The following is a 16,424-nucleotide window of genomic DNA, read 5'->3' on the forward strand; positions in this document are numbered from 1 at the left end:
ATTAATATATTTGTATGCATTGCATCTCTAATTTGTATACATATATTGTAATTTTATGTGTAATGTAATGCATGCATTTAAAATTTTTTTTTGCAATATTGGAAGAAAAAATTAATAAAAATGTTTTAATATTTTTCTGCTTATATTAAAAGTGCAATAATATTTATAAAACAATATATGTATATATTTTTTATATAATTACTATATATATATATATATATATATATGTTTAAGTCCCTTTTGCGATCCTAAACAGGGAAAAATTAATTAAAAAAGATCGACGCGAATATAATTGATTAACGAGAAGAGACATTCCACTGTTCCACGTTATATGTATACACATTTATTATCGGAATGGTAAAATCAAATCATAAATTATTAGGTTATCAAAACCGCGTGGCTATAATATGAAAATACATAACTAAATAATTATTCTCGAGGGAATTCTCAAACAGTTGTAGAAACATTTCTTAATAACTGTGTAGTGTATGCGCCAACAAGTGCGATCGGAGTAAGAATAAAATAGAAAGAGAATAAACAAGATTTGTCGATACGCTATTTTAAGCGCGTTCACGATTGTTGCTGCTGCTATTGAAAGACATAAGCCGCGAACTTGTTTTTACTTCTCTTTCCCTCGAGGAGCAGCAAACAGTCCGGAGGCACCTCTCGATTTATCGTCACGTCTCCGGTTTCATTCCGCTTTTCTACCTGAGGTGACCTCAGTGAACCCGAAGTCAATCGAATTATCGGTGCGTTCTGGCGCGAGCGCTCGTTTCAACGAAGTTTTATCGATCGCACTTCCTTTCCTCTATCCTTACACTTTGAAGGAAAAGCGTGCTCCCCAAAGACATCGGCACAAAGGATGCCGTCCGTTACTTCCGGCCAATAATAGCGAACAACGGATGATTGTCTCGATAGCCATTGACAAACGAATGAATATTCGCGTCCTCTCCGTCAAATAATTTAATCTTAATCATCATAGTAATTTTAATCGTTGTGAAAAGATAATTCTAGATTGTATTTTATTGATTTCTCCTCTCTCGGGCGAGACTTTTAAATTTCTTTTCATTGCGATTCAATGAAATTGAACATAAAATAATAAAGATAATAATCGCAAGTTTCGTTCAATCATTACACAAGATAAGCCGCGAAACATGACATTGCATTCGTGACCATTTAACATATGTAATTAACGAGCTAGTGCGACATATGTCAATTGCAATCTCAATGGCATACAAACTCTCCACAGAGTGACAGTTTACCTAACAATATTTCGAACGTCGCCTAATTAATAACTCTCCGTGTGTTCCAGCTTAATCACGAGGCCCGAGCAAAGACCGTAGAGAGCATATGGCAAATCACGGAGCATTTGAACATTCTCTATCGTGAGAACTGGACGAGGCTGGCTGATCAGGAGATCGCGCGGTTTCAGGACCAACTGGTGAAAAGGATCACGGAGGACATGATGGCGACTCAGAATGCCGGGACTTATACCGGGAGTTCTACCAGCGAGACCGTAACGGAACGCCGTGTGCCGGAGTACGAATGGAACTTTGCAAAGGCGTTCCTCTATTCCCTGACAGTGCTCACCACCATCGGTAAGTTTTAGATGCAATTAATTAATTATACGTCGTGCATACATGTATACCCATTTCGTCCGCGCTTTAGTGCGCGCGCCTCCCGCTGCGTTCCTGTAGACGTAATGAGATGTTCTGGCAGATTAGAACCGTAATGAAATAACGATGTTACGTGACTATGTCTCTGACAACGGAAACACATTACGATTTTCCTTCTTTAACCACGTTAAATTCTCTAATGCGACGATGTACACTTTTTCTTGATACTTTCTTTATTATCCCAGAAAAAAGGAGGATAATAATTTTGAATTAAAAATATATTTAATGAGAGAATTTTGTTAACAAAAAAGGTAACGTTAATAGAAATTATATAAATTGTATCGTCATATTTTTCACGCACAATCGCAGTAATAGCATGATAAACAAACGGCATACAATCAGTATCAGCAAGCAGTATCCGCAAGCAGTATCCGCGCCGTAATTACAAAGTGCACAGATGATGTTTGCTTTCCTTGTGCGATTTCCTTTCCGTGCAAGCACTGTACATGTATACGAATACATATATAAGCTCATGCGAAAGGAGCGCTGGCACAGCAGAATATTTGTACGTAATTAGTAAGCTAGGAAGAAAGACAGAGACGAGGAAAGACATTGGGGAGCACAGACGAATAATTAGTCGAATCAAATACTGCGTCAATTAACTCGCTGTGTTAGCTAGATGAATAATGCTGGGACGTCGAGATAATTTAATTCTTAATTAGATTTAACCTTTTTTTAAATTCCATTTTAATAATTTGCAAATTAATTTTTTCTACATCTCTCACGCGCATCAATATTCAATACTTTAAGGTAAGTCATTCTCAATTTAATTTCTCGTTCGTTTTAATCGCTTTTTCTTTATTATAATAAAGAAAATGAGATCGTAGAGTTTCGTTGAAATTTGCAGCAATCGTACAAAAATTTGATCGCAAATGAATAAAATAAAAGGAATTTTTCATGATCGAATAAACTTTCTCTGCTAAAGTAAAATAATTGATCGAAGCGCGATTTACAAAAGAGAAATTAAAAGTACAAAAAGAGTAAAATAATATGGCATCAGTTTTTGGAATAAAGTCCTCACATTAGTGTGTAATGTCCGCTCTAATTTAAATGCGAATCTGTTGGCCACTCAGGAGACGATGCTTCGCTTCGTTCTATGACGAGATCTTGGACAATTTCATTGCTTCTGACTTAATAGCGCTCGAAGTGAATGACGTCACGTCTGACCGTTTACTCTACTTATTACTGAAACGGATTGAAATTTCATAAGAGTCGTTGGATATTAAAAAAAAAGAAATAATGGGCAAGAACATTGAACAGCTTATCGAATTACCGATAGATATACTTTTTCTTTTGAAATGCTTACTTAACTTCCTCGGCAGATTCGAGATGACCTCGTTTAATAGTATTGTTATATATACTATACTATTCGCAATATTCGAGTTAATCTAATCCTGCATAGTTTGTTCGTTTTATTTTATTATTTGTATTATTTATATGATTTACATGATTTATATTAATTCTTCCCTAAATGAGAGAATAAATAAATTTCAAATAGATTTAAATGATAATAAATATTTTTATATTATAATTTTAAATAATTATTTTGAATGTACCTACTTTCAAAAATTTATCAATGAGCAAAAATATTATGCGAGAAGTATTTTATATCAATTTCTTGGAAATAATTGTTAAATATAGTTTTTATATACATGTTTTTCTCAGAATGCGCTGAATCCCCACTTGAAACTCCCTTGAAATTCCACGTTTTATGCATCTACGGAAAACATTGAATGACTAGGAAACTCCGTACGCGGATATCTTTTTTACCGAGGCGGTTTAATCATATGCTGCGCCGCGGCTGGGTACTCGGGAATTAATATTTCGTAACCCGCGCCGACTCCTGTGTTTATAGAAACGGGAAACGAGGAGGGAGAGAGCCAGGCGATTGATCGTTGGCTACGAAACACGTAAAATCCCGAGGGTCGCATAGTACAGCATCCGCAATTTTCGCCAGCGATGTATATAGGAACGGGCGTAATATGCGTATCCACGCGATGGCGTAATCGCGAACGGGGAACACACACGCGTGTGTCCTATGAATTTTAATATAAATTTTAGCGCGCGCGCGTGTGTATTTTTCGCGCGTCTGTCGTTCGCGATAGATAGGGTGCCGGTCATTCGAGGACGAGGAGATAACTCGTTGTTATAAGAGGGAGAGAGATCAGAAGCGATTGGTTTATTATCCCGGGGGTAATTTGAAGATCACAAATATTGTCGCCGAAATTAGAACCGAGCGATTCATATTCGATCTTGCTCGAGTAGCCAGGTGTTTCCTGTCGCAATTTGTTGCGCAACCATGACCCCGTACAACACACAATACCAACAGCGACAGCCTCCTATACGAATTGAACTTTTGGCCGGCAGCGGGATCAATAACGAAACAGCTTCCGACAGGAAAGCGGCAGAAAATTAATCCGTTCCGGCCAAGTTTATTTCTCGCCATCTCCCTAAAGTGAACGTCTCTACCTTCTTCGCGGCACATCGCGTGCGTGGTTCTCCTAAATTTAAAAAAAAAACATTTCGCCTGTTCTCGTCTTTCTCCTTTTTTTTTGCGTTCAGAGGCGCGAACGTACGATACAACTATCTGTCGTTAATCGTGGTTTTCTTTTATCTTGTTTTTTTTTTGCGGCATCGCATAGTAGTTAATTACGAGAAGTATCCCGGTACTTTTTATCGGCTTGTCCGAGCACGAAAATATTGTTCAGCGAGTCAACTACGTGCCTGTAGTCGGAAAACTTCGTACCAGCATAATACTAAGCGGATGCTATCATTCGTAACTTTCCGCAAACAAAAAAATAACCGGACATATCAACTGGACAAATGAGAGGAAAACTTTTTCGTAGCGACATGTATATTTCTACGTATTCAACCACGAGTTGAGCACGTGAAATCAACTCAAATGAAGTTTTAATTAATATATATAATTGCTAAAAGGTAGCTATGCGTGTGCGCGTAGCAGATGAATTAACGTTTCTTGTGTATTTCATACAAAGTCAATTTAATCGTAAATGCTGTAATTTATTTAGGCTTTAATTACGTTTTGCTAGTAAAAAATTTTTATTGAAGAAAGAACTTTTAAACGGTCCAAAAAAATCCCAAAGTTTTCTTTAGCTGCGTCCATTGACAACATGGGAGTTTGTTTGTGAACGGTAGAATTTTTTGGGAGCACACGATTGTACGTTCTATTGGCAAAACAACGATGTTCTATTGAGAATGCGCAAACACATCATGGGGATGAGTAAACAACTCCAAGCACGTCGACGAAGGCGTCCTTTTTTAGGACAACACTTTTCCCACTCTCTCATTGCGTTTAGATGGTTTATCGTTTAAATTACGGTTAAATCTTGACACGAAAGTTTTGCCAATTTTTGGCGACCTTAAGAAATTAGACAAGAATTGAAAGATAGAAATAAATAACATCGTTTAAAAAACGATAAATATTCTTGAGTATAGATTAAAACGATTTAACAAGAATTAAAATATAACATAGTTAAAGAACATTTACACACACACACACACATACAAAGGCAAATATGTTACGAATTGTTTCGTTGTTTTGTTTTATATGTTTTATGAAAATAATAAATTATATTAATCGTTAATAAGAAATATTGCAGCGTGCCAATATTTCGAAGCTACTGTACACAAATTTGCTGCAGCGTAAATTAATTAATTTTCTGCTTCAAAATTATATTATATTTTTAATAAAAATTTGGCACGGAAACGCAAGTGTTCATTTGACAAATGTGTGAAAATTGCCTTTTCTGGACAAGCTTTTGCCAAGCTATCAGTATAATAAATATTGCAAAATTCATTTATTTAATGAATTGTATCTCAGTTTTAAAGAATTAGTTTTTTGAAATATGTTTATGCAAATTATAATTGTTACTGTTTTATTATAATCACAGAATTCGTCGATAAATAATTGCGTGCATATATATGCAAACGTACAGAAAATTTGATATGTTATTCAAAATATACACTAATGTGAACAAAGAAAAAATTTTGTGTTAGTATCTTTATTGTGAAAAATACCATCTTTTCTTTCTCATTCAAATCTCTTTCTCATCAAAATATATACTAATGTGAACAAAGAAAAAATTTTGTGTTAGTATCTTTATTGTGAAAAATACCATCTTTTCTTTCTCATTATATAAAATTTCCACGATATACGTATATCATAAAGACAAAACATAACGAACATACATGCAAAGAGTACGAAGAATTATCTATTTTAAATTCACTTTGAAGCGAGATGCTCTCGAAAGGCATAACTGCCGTGCGTAGACAACAAACTTGCGCAGACATTCAATGTTTCAGAATCTTAACTCTCTTCTTTTGATTTTTCATTCTTCGAGTCTGCACTAGACGCGGCTCGTATAGGTTTCCTTCTTTTCTACTTTACCCGCTACACTTCCCTTGCTAGAATTCTATCCCGGCTCAGTGGCGCATAATCCAGTTTACGTATCGCAAGAGACGAATCATCCGTTTGCATTTCACGATATGAGGTCGCATGAATATTTGGCCGCTTGCCGCTCCGCGGATAAGAGTTACGTATTCAGAAAATAGTTGGAGCACCATCGTAGCTGGACGTGGACCAAGGAAGTAACACGGCACCCCAGAAACTGGACTGTATTCTCTAAAGATATTCCTCGTTTGATCTACTTACGTATCCTAATCCGCGTTATCCCCTATGCGCACACGTATACGAATTTTCCTATATAGCCATCTTCCTAGCGTATAGCGTTATCGCCATTCGCAACGATCCCTGTCATTTATGGCAAATCGATTTCTATTGTGAGAAACGAGATATGAATGAAGTAGGACATAGGTGGATATGTGTATATTTTTATCTATACTCTTCGCTCAATTCTCATTTCTGCGAAATTTTTCCACTGACAGAATACACAATTTTCAAAAAATGTTCTATAATATTTGAAAAATTAAATAAATATTTTATTTTACTTTGCTGATAACACACATAGTATGTGTGCATACGTATATTTTTTTCCGGGGTTTATACTGCTGTGAGAAGCATTTCTACACCGAGGATTCCATTAATCATCTCGAATAATTACTTTCGCAGCACATCCACCGATGCATTTCACGCGTTGCAAAAGTATATGTATTCGCGTATCTGTTTTAGTATATATACACGAGAACAGTAAGCTTCATTTCGCGATGATGTGACAGTGTCGGCTGTTGCCAGTCACGTGTCACTGTGTCTTTTTTCTCAAACATCCTCTTTATCTTCCCTTTCGGAGTTGTCGTAACTTTAGGTTGACCGAGGAGAGCAGACGTGATTTTGCGACCGTCTTAATGACGGCGGAATGAAGGAGGTGGTGAATTTTAATCAGAAGATCCCCGTCGCTCTAATGGATTGCTAGGCGCAAAGGGACGCCGACTAATCACAATTTGTCGCCCGTTTCGGTTGCCCACGTTACCCGATTGCCGTAGCTTGCTCTCTGCTCGTAACTCAAGCTTCGAATCAATTTTACATCGGATTGTGTTTCGTGCAAATATAGAGCGAATTGAAATATAATCAATTTTGACATAAAGTGTGGAAAATATATATTCTTTCTGAAATCATAAACATAATTCACAGATATGCCATCTTTCCTCCGCTCAATTATTTATTCATTAATTACATTTCATCGCATTTTACCAGACTGTGTAAACAATTTATAAATTTTGACAAACATCTCTGCTTTTCCTCACAATTGATACGCGAGAATAGAAGAATATTTAGAGAATGGCTCGAACTTTGACCAATAGCAGCACCTCTTTAAACTTGCTACCATTATTACAAGCTCCGAGCGTAGCGTAAGGATTAATCGAACCGGAGATAAGAACAGGCGAAGTGGAGAGGCGGAACGTGCGCGTGGAGTTCGAAAAAGCGGTAAGGAAGTCCCGGAGTGGCAAAGGGCGCACCTACCACGTCTTCACGTTGCACGAGATTCGAATCACGCCTGTCTCCTCCCTCGTTTTCCCTCGTATTTTCCTCTCTCTCTCTCTCTCTCTCTCTCTCTTTCCCTCCTTGGCGCGCAACTCTCGTTTCGCCCCTTTCGGGCACGTCAGCCTTCTTTCAGACATCCTCCATCGTCTTCTTTACCTCTTCCGCCACTATCGCCGTGAAATTGCTATTTTCATTTTCTATTTTCACCAGCTTTCGCAAACGAACCAATAGAATGATCGTCTATCGTTGATCCTGGTTCTACTACAAGTCCGACTTTTCGTTTGCACCTTTTTATCTCGTTTAACAAAGAGGATGAATGAGAGTAGTACGCAGTATGTAATTAAATATATACACTTTCACATTTAATATCGCGTATATCGTATGATTTAACACAGCGTTCCGTAAAAGCTGAAATGACATTACCTTGAGGGAAGAGAAATGTGTTCAACTTGTCTCTGTCTGTGTTAAGAAATATGACATCGAATAACAACGCATAAGTCACTGTAAACAAGATGAATAAAGAAGTTTTACGTTGAATGGCATCACAATACTATTAACGCATACGTCTTGACGTTTAATATACATATATATTATATATACGTATAAAGAATGAAATTTCCGCTTCAAAAGCAAAATGTCCGCAACCGGCGAAATTTCTATCTTCGATTTTTCAAGACTCAATAGCCGTCGTCATAGTGGCAGGCTACGTGACGCTTTTGCAAAAACCCAAGATCTGTTAGACGCACAATCATCAATAGCAAATGGTCATATCAATCGGTATCTCCGTAGTGGATATATCCAGACTTCGACTTTGCTCCGTGCGGTATACATACAAATGGAGCGAAATTTGTGTGCTAGGTAGAATCGGCTTTGCAGATTTTACTGACGCTGCATTCTGTCCTATTCTACGTTTTCGGGGCACACATAGTTTGAAATGCATTGCCGCCGGGGAGTTTCGGCCAACCCTTCGGGATACTATATATTTAGCGCGCGTGCGTGATTTCTGAATTAAATTGAATTTCTTCTGACTCACCTCTTTCATTATCAAAATCGTCGGCGCATTCCCAGAATAAGAAACGAAACGCAATCAGCTTATCCTTCTAATCGAAGAGGTCCTTATTCAATAATTTCATGGAGTTCCCGGCGAGATATCATAAAGTTAACGAGAGAAACTTTTCTCGCAAGAAAGAGAGGCAGAGAGAAGAAGAGAGGAGCACGCGAATATCGAACGCCAGAAGATCGACTCTCGCACAAAACTGCAGCTCATTATCGCGAACTCGATAACCCGTTATTAGTGAAGTGAGAAGAGGAAAATAATGAAAGAGAGAGAGAGAGAGAGACGGTCTAGTCGGCGTGCAGGAAATGTTGTCACTTTTATTTCCCATCGCGTTTCTCCCCGAGAGAAATAGCGGCAGTTCTCTTACATAGCAATGGCGACGATAGTGTATATCCCCCCAGACGTCGACGTCGAATGCCACGGGAAGATGGATATCCTCTTTTTCTCTTCTCTTTCTCTCCCTTCCGCGGAAATGGTAATATATACGAATGATCGATCGTCGCTGGAGTGGAATCGGGCACGCCTTTGGGATATATTTTTTAATCTCGTTGTGCGGCCCGCGTAACGTTTTCCTCATCTCTCCTTTCCAGGAGCTCGTAGATAACATTTCGATTGCGTATTTACATATTTTCTCGATGATTCATTGATAAATTAAGGAACTAACGTAAAGCTATGGATTATAAATATGGAAGAATTGCAAATGAGAGATTCTGCGTGTTGAGAAATCAAAGCTCGACGAGACGTTTTCGATTCACCTAATGATATTCAAAGTGAAAGTTAAATTTCGCGTATAATCGATTATTTATTTCTTCATATATCTCCCTTCTTTTTATATCTGCCTCGTATCATTTACAGTATTAAACGCGGAATTCTCAAGTTGGCGTACTAGGTTTGAACCTTTCTTCGCGGCGCACCATTTTCTTTCATTTCCAACGTCTTTAACGGAAGATAATTTTATAAATGACTGTTATATACATTATGATGTGATATATCGAGCACAGAGATTTTTCGCGTTTCAATGTACGTACTTTATACCTGTTTAACTTTCATGAAACTATAATGAAGCATTTTTATGATTGATTCTTGTTCTTTCGTCGATTATTTATATGATGAACTTATTTCTCTCTCTCTTTGATATAATTTTTTTTAACAAAATTGAGAGAGACACAATTTTACTTAATTATCCATTCCACAGCTTTATAATACGTATATACTATATTCGCATAAAGAAACGCGGAGAAATTCGCAAGAACGATATAGAAAGAAAACGGAAAGCGAGAAAACTCGCGGCTGATTAATGCGTCACGCCTTTAACGGGAAAACAGAGAACCCTCGCAGTGACGCACATCTCTCTCTCTTTCTCTTCCCCATGCAGCTTCCTCTCCGGTGCAGCGAATATCTAATTACACTTGGAAATTATTTTTCCCCTCGAAAAGTAACGACCCAGTTATGCTGTTATTATTAATGTCCGAGTTGCACGGGCGAGAACGACTTTCGAGCTATCGCGCGGGCCCCATAAGACGGCGTTTGTCTTCTAGATTATACGCTCGTTTCTCGCGTACGTCTTTTTTCCCTCGTTACGTATCGAATAATGCAGCCGTTTATGAATGGAGAGCTCCCGGGAATATCGTAATTGCAATACATTACAATTAACATTTCGCGCGATGCAATCTTTCCTTTTTCATTCCTCGTAAATTTAGCTGAAGAAAATTTACAATTTGATAAGTAAATTCAAGAAATTTGATTTGAATTTTTTCTGAATTACAAAGGGACGTAATGGTTTATTTCTCGCGATAATGGCTCCTTTAATAGCTCCTTTTATGAGCGAAATGTTAATACAGTAACGTATACGTTCTTAATACGAAATTGGATGCTCGAGCAAAAAGCGTATATCTTGGCCGAGTAAAAATTGTAATCGCGTTTAAAGCGAGCCTCGCATATGTAGCCGCGAACGGTATTATATATTCTTTTAGTCGCTCCATATTTCGGCATAATCTTCTCAATAAAAACTTCACTGCGTAATCCTTCGTGTATATCGCGCGGGTGTGCGAACGTATCTTGCAGTCTACCGACGGTTCGCGTGTTGATCCTTTTTAAATCCATTTACGACAAGGCGGCCGCATAAATTCATAAGTAATGAGGAAATGCACCGAGCGAGATAGGAACGCGAGGCGGAACGACAGAAAGCAGAAGCGCGGACCCAGCACGCGCCTGCATACGTTTTCTGCTGCACACGCTGCTGCTTACAAAGGCAAGGCTAGCTGGCATCTATAAATCTGAAGCCGGTGCTTGAGGGAGATAGCGTACAACGCGGACGAAATTTTCGGACATTAAGCAGCGGACGGAAAATGGATTTTTCATGTTCCACCTAAAATTCACGTTTAATGTGATTCAAAACATCAAGAGTCATTTTCTACCTAATGTCCGTTTTCAAATTTCTCTCAAATCTCCTCTAAAAATTATATATATATATATATATAAAAGTATACACACACAGTAAAAAAAATTGTGTTAAATTTAACACATTTCACATGTCCCAATTTATCCACTCTAATTTTAATGTTAATTTAACAGAAAACAATTATGTAATTAAATAACACACGTAATATGTGAAAAAATAACACAAAAAATATAATATAAGCAAAAATTCGTACATTTTCATTTAATTGTGTTGTTTTAACACTTAAAAATAGTGAATATTAACTCAACAGACAAATGTCAAAATAACATAACGACAATATGTTATATTAACATAAGAGTATGTTAAAATTTTAACACAAAAATTTCTACACAAGATAATTTCAACAGAAATACGAAATGTTTTTTACCGTGCATAAAAGAATAATGGGTAATATAAAAGAATATAAGTATGGTATAGGGATATATGTTATTAACTCTACAATTTCTTAGCAATTGTGCAGATTAAAAATGCGTTAAAGTAAAGAATCACGTGGCGCGATTAATTAATCTTAGCATAACAATTTTCTCGGACAGCTTCCACAGTAGTACAGTGTGTTCGTCCCCGGCTATTATGAATTTGCTTTCACGTTGCACAACGATGCAACATGCTAGCCGATAATACATAAACTGGCTTTTCTCTCATGACACACGTTATTACGTTTTGACAACGTTAATTTCGCTACCTGTCGCCCGCAGCTCGCACGCGCGCGCGATTTTAATTGCGTAATTGTTACCTTTAACTATCGTGTCAGCAAGTTGCGACCCGTCGGATGAGGCTGGATTAATTATCCATTGCCGTGTGGATAAATACGTCCATTCGACGTAACACTCTCATTATGCTCAATCGAAAATCTTATCAAGACCCCACCGTCTTCGCGATCGTTCGCTTTCTCGACTGCCCTCAACTTACGTGCAAGGAAACTTCAAGAAAGACACGGTTTCCTTCCGCAGTATTTGCTTACCCCCGTGTTTAAAGCGCACTTCTGACGTAAAGTGTACGAACGGCGTCCACGCTCGCGCGTGTTAGCTCTTCCAACTGCTCGCGCGAGTATTGCTCCTCGAAACTCTCTCGTTACGTCCGAAGTTGAGACACGAGACAAGCATTCGGCCGTCGTCGTCGTCGTCATCGTCGCCAAGCAGTTGAAAATAGAACGTATACCGAGAGGAGTAATTAAACCCGCTAATGCAAATGGATAGCAGGCGGCGACGACGACGGCGACGACGAGAGCGGAAAAGGAAGAACGACGAAGGAAGAGATTCTAGGCGAAGGAGAGCCGCGCGTCCTAAGTAAGGACGATCTCTCTGTGAAAGTTGCCTAGGCCCCCCTCGCAGACTCTCGCACGGTTACGGCACCGCTGGAAATATAGGCGAAATATGCTAAGAGCTAACCCGGGGGAGCGCTCGCGGTCTTAGCATAACAACGTCCTGACATTCGGCGCAAAACTTCTGAATATGCACGAGACGCTCGGAATTAAAACGAGATCCAGCTCGCGTTCTCCGCGCGATCGATTTACGAGACGCAAGAGCGTCTCCGTTTACGGATCTCTATCTATCCATCTAACTCGCTCCCTTTTCGCGCATTCGAGGAATATCGACGGAGAACATCTTTCGAGGGGGTTGTTAGAGCAACTTTCGCGCTGGTGTGCGCTCAAATCCGATGGACGTGAGGATTCGAGGACCGTGAACAAAGTTGTTAACAATCCGGCGTTGCGTGCGAGTTCGAGTTTCCAATGGATTCATTTGTCGTGGGACTTTGGAACGAGGGAGTTAAGCTTTGAATCGCTACGAAAAATGATAGGACGACGGAGAGCGAGTGTACTGACCGATAATACGTTGGAGAAATGTTGTTATTCGCGTTCGTACATTGTTTCCCTTTTGTGTCCCTTTTGCCGTAGAGTTGTTATATGTGTGCATCGGATGCATTTGTCGAGCTTGACAAATGTACAAGAAACTCCCACGCACATTTCTCATTACATCATTATTTTCCCGTTATAAGTTCTTTCATCTGCAATATAGGGGAGACTGTATAAGAATTTTTATCGAAACATGTAAGCCGTTTATTTTTTTATCAAATGTGTCATATTTTATATCGTTATTGTAAGTCTGCTTATGTCTTCAAAAGACAATTAATCTTCTCGAATAAATTGAAAATAATACCGAGCATATCTCGTGGATGGATCTGAAAAGTGATAGGAATAAGATAGTGAAATTTTATATCTTCATCTAATCACGAAGAAGCCAAAGAGACGGCGACCGCGTAACATCAAATTTAACATAGAACCATCAACATGGCAATGGCGGTTGTTACGGTGGTCTCGCGTACACAAACTTTGTTTCCAACGACGAGTACGACCATCTACGAGAGAAGAAGTTGTATACCCTGGAGAATACATTAAGAGAACAATCTCTCCTCTCTCCGTTCCCGGAACTCATCCCTGACTATATAAGAGCGGCACGATTGACATTTCAGTTTATAAACGGGCCCCAAGCAGGCTTTTCTATACGTTTCACTATGATTAAACTAAGCAACGGCATTGTTACATCAATCTTGGTATAAAATAGCATCGCGCAGTTGAAACAATAATAATGCAAATAACGTAAATTCGCTTTGTGCATAACTTATTAATGAGACAACAAGCTGAAGATAATAGAGAGTAATTGTAGTAAAAGAGAGAAGAGGGGGAAATGAGAATATGCATAGTATTAACATTAATAATGCTGTGTTTATACTAATTAATTAATTTCATCTTACCGCGTAGTGGTGAATCTTTGTACAAATATGCACGCAAATTTTATTGGTTTTAATCTCGGTATAAATGCAAAAAGTTTGTAGCAATCAACTTGAATAATCATAAAAATCTGGATATATATAAACGCGCATAATAATTTGTTAGTTATTTGATAAAACGGTGGATATGTAAAATATGGTTATTGCTCGGAATAATGTATCGATATAGCCTAGATAAATATGTATATGTATTTTAGAGCGGGATAATGAGATCGCGCGCGGAGTTCATTGTTTCATTTTGAACTGAAATTATATTCGATGTCGGGATATAAGGCTACAACGCGCTATCGATTTCATGCGCGTATAACTGATCGATCGAAAACGATAACTTTCCTTCGTACGCGACGTCATTTCGCGTTGTCATAAAAAAAAAAAAAATAAAAAATAAAAAACGTCGAGCCCGGTGCTCTCTCGCCGATGAGGGACCCGCTCGCATATTTTGCATCAGATCGAGAAATTATTATCGACCATTCAATCTGCAATTTACTGACGGCCCATAAAAACACGCGTCGGAGACGAAGCCGTCGAAAGTTGCGGTGATAAAAATCAAATGACGTTGTTAAAAAAAAATATATATATACCCATCCCTTCCTGTCAGATTGCGAGACCCGGTGGAAAAATCTGTCGCGTAAACTGCATAGCTACGCTTCAAATGAGTCAATCTGCCAATGACGCGACGATGTTGATGCACGGCGAGAGTCGAAAAAACAAAAAAAAATTTAACGATTCCGTCACAAAGCCGCTTTCGTATCCCTCGTCCCGCGTTTCGTAATCGCGCAATTTCGACGATTAAAAAACCACCCTTTTATCGGCGCCCCCATCCGAGAGTTTATGCTCGTGCTAGAGCGCACCTGACGGGCCGTGCATTACCGTTCCACGCCGAGTGTCGGGATCTGAAATAATTTCGCGTTTTCGATAAAAATTTATTTCCCTTGCCGCGCGTCGAATGCACGTATGCGCAATCGAAGCGACGAATAGCATCCGGCGGAGAGGAGGAAGGGTTCATCGAAATTATTCACGGTCTATTTTTCGTATGGATTCAAGAGTGTCGTCTGAAATTGTTACATCCGTCATACATATAATTCAAGAAAATGTAATATCGAAAACTCGATCGTACATTCCGAAATGCAAATTTAAATTTGACTAGTATTCATTCGAATTGAATCAATTTCTTTGATACTGATGACGCGTGTTGCGGCGCGACATCTGGAGCTGATCAAAGCGAAAGTGAGAGAATCCCTTAAATAGGGAAGAGTATAGAAAGCGACACGCGCGCACGAGAGACAACCTTAAACGTTTTCATTGATCCTCCGCGGTCGAGCGGACAGATGTAGTCCGCGGCTTTCGACACGCTGCGTTTACTCCCAATTCATTTTCCGAACCGCAACAATCGACAGAAGTGTCAGGGGCGCGATACCGTCGACGGAGGAAAAATCGAACGCAGCCCCCGGCGGACCTGATATAGTTCCGCGAAACGATTCTTTAATACGGTGATATAGCGTTTTGTTGGAAGTTATCTTGGCGTATGGAAGATTCAGCTTCTTCCTCCACGGCAATGTCCCTCGCTGGATTTCCTTTCTTAACTCTCGCAGCCATCATTTTCACCCCTCGCGCCATGATCGCGTCATCACGTTTTTATTCACCGAATGTAATTCCACGGAACGATCTGTTTGTCACACAAATAGAAACGACGAGGCGTCGCGCGATCTCGCGGTACCATTATACCATCAGATGAGGGAAAGATAGAGCGATAGGGAAAGAAAAGAGGGTAGGAGAAAATGTGCGATTGACGCTGCGAAAGTAACGACGGGATCAAAGCTGATTGGAGAAAATGTCGGGCAGGGCAGATATGAATAGACTTCCCGTTGCGCGATAATAATTCGGAGCATGTTCCGCCTATAGTTGGCGCGTGAATAACTCGCAGATCCGGTGGTAATTGCCTGTCCGATACAAAATCGATGTCAAAGAAAGACTGGCATAAGAGAGGAGAACGTGCGACGTGCGATCGAAAACGCGCGTGTAGGAAAAACATTGGGCGAACGTTGGTGCCGCGATTTATTATTCCGACACTCGCGCGCCCACTCGCTGCATTTACGATCCACCATATTTCTTGCCGTAAAGATTACCGAAGTGTTGGATCCGAAAGATTGATAGCGCTAAGTGTGTTGTCCAACGAAAACAGAGGAGGCCGCGTGATGCTCTCGATGTGGCCGCGCTACGCCAATAACCATGTGTTTCGTCGGCGGTTAATTACTCGATAAAACTCGCGCAGGTTGCCTCCAAACATCCGTTATTCCGGTCGCACCGGCTGTAAATACTATAGAGGCGTGTCTTGGCAAATTAATTGGCATTTCATCACAGAGTAAGACAGAGTGTCTAGGGCGTGAAATTAACGGAAATGCAATGTACATAATTATAATTAATGGGGATTTGCGAATTGCGTCTTGGCAGTGATTTAACATATAAATGCCGTGTAATTAACGC

General features: G+C 39.3%; 1 protein-coding gene across 3 annotated transcripts in view; it reads left to right on the plus strand.

The window, feature by feature from the left end:
- Nucleotides 1-16,424, plus strand: part of LOC114941005 (TWiK family of potassium channels protein 7) — a 213,194-nt gene that overhangs the window by 155,641 nt on the left and 41,129 nt on the right. For all 3 annotated transcript variants that reach the window (XM_029315822.2, XM_029315823.2, XM_029315824.2), the window contains one exon: nucleotides 1,313-1,598. In XM_029315822.2, coding sequence (XP_029171655.1) covers nucleotides 1,313-1,598 — 286 coding nt within the window. The remainder of the gene's footprint in view (nucleotides 1-1,312; nucleotides 1,599-16,424) is intronic.

Source organism: Nylanderia fulva, unplaced genomic scaffold, assembly GCF_048542155.1.
Source record: "Nylanderia fulva isolate GAGA-0341 unplaced genomic scaffold, ASM4854215v1 Scaffold10, whole genome shotgun sequence".
In the NCBI taxonomy this organism is placed as follows: domain Eukaryota; kingdom Metazoa; phylum Arthropoda; class Insecta; order Hymenoptera; family Formicidae; genus Nylanderia; species Nylanderia fulva.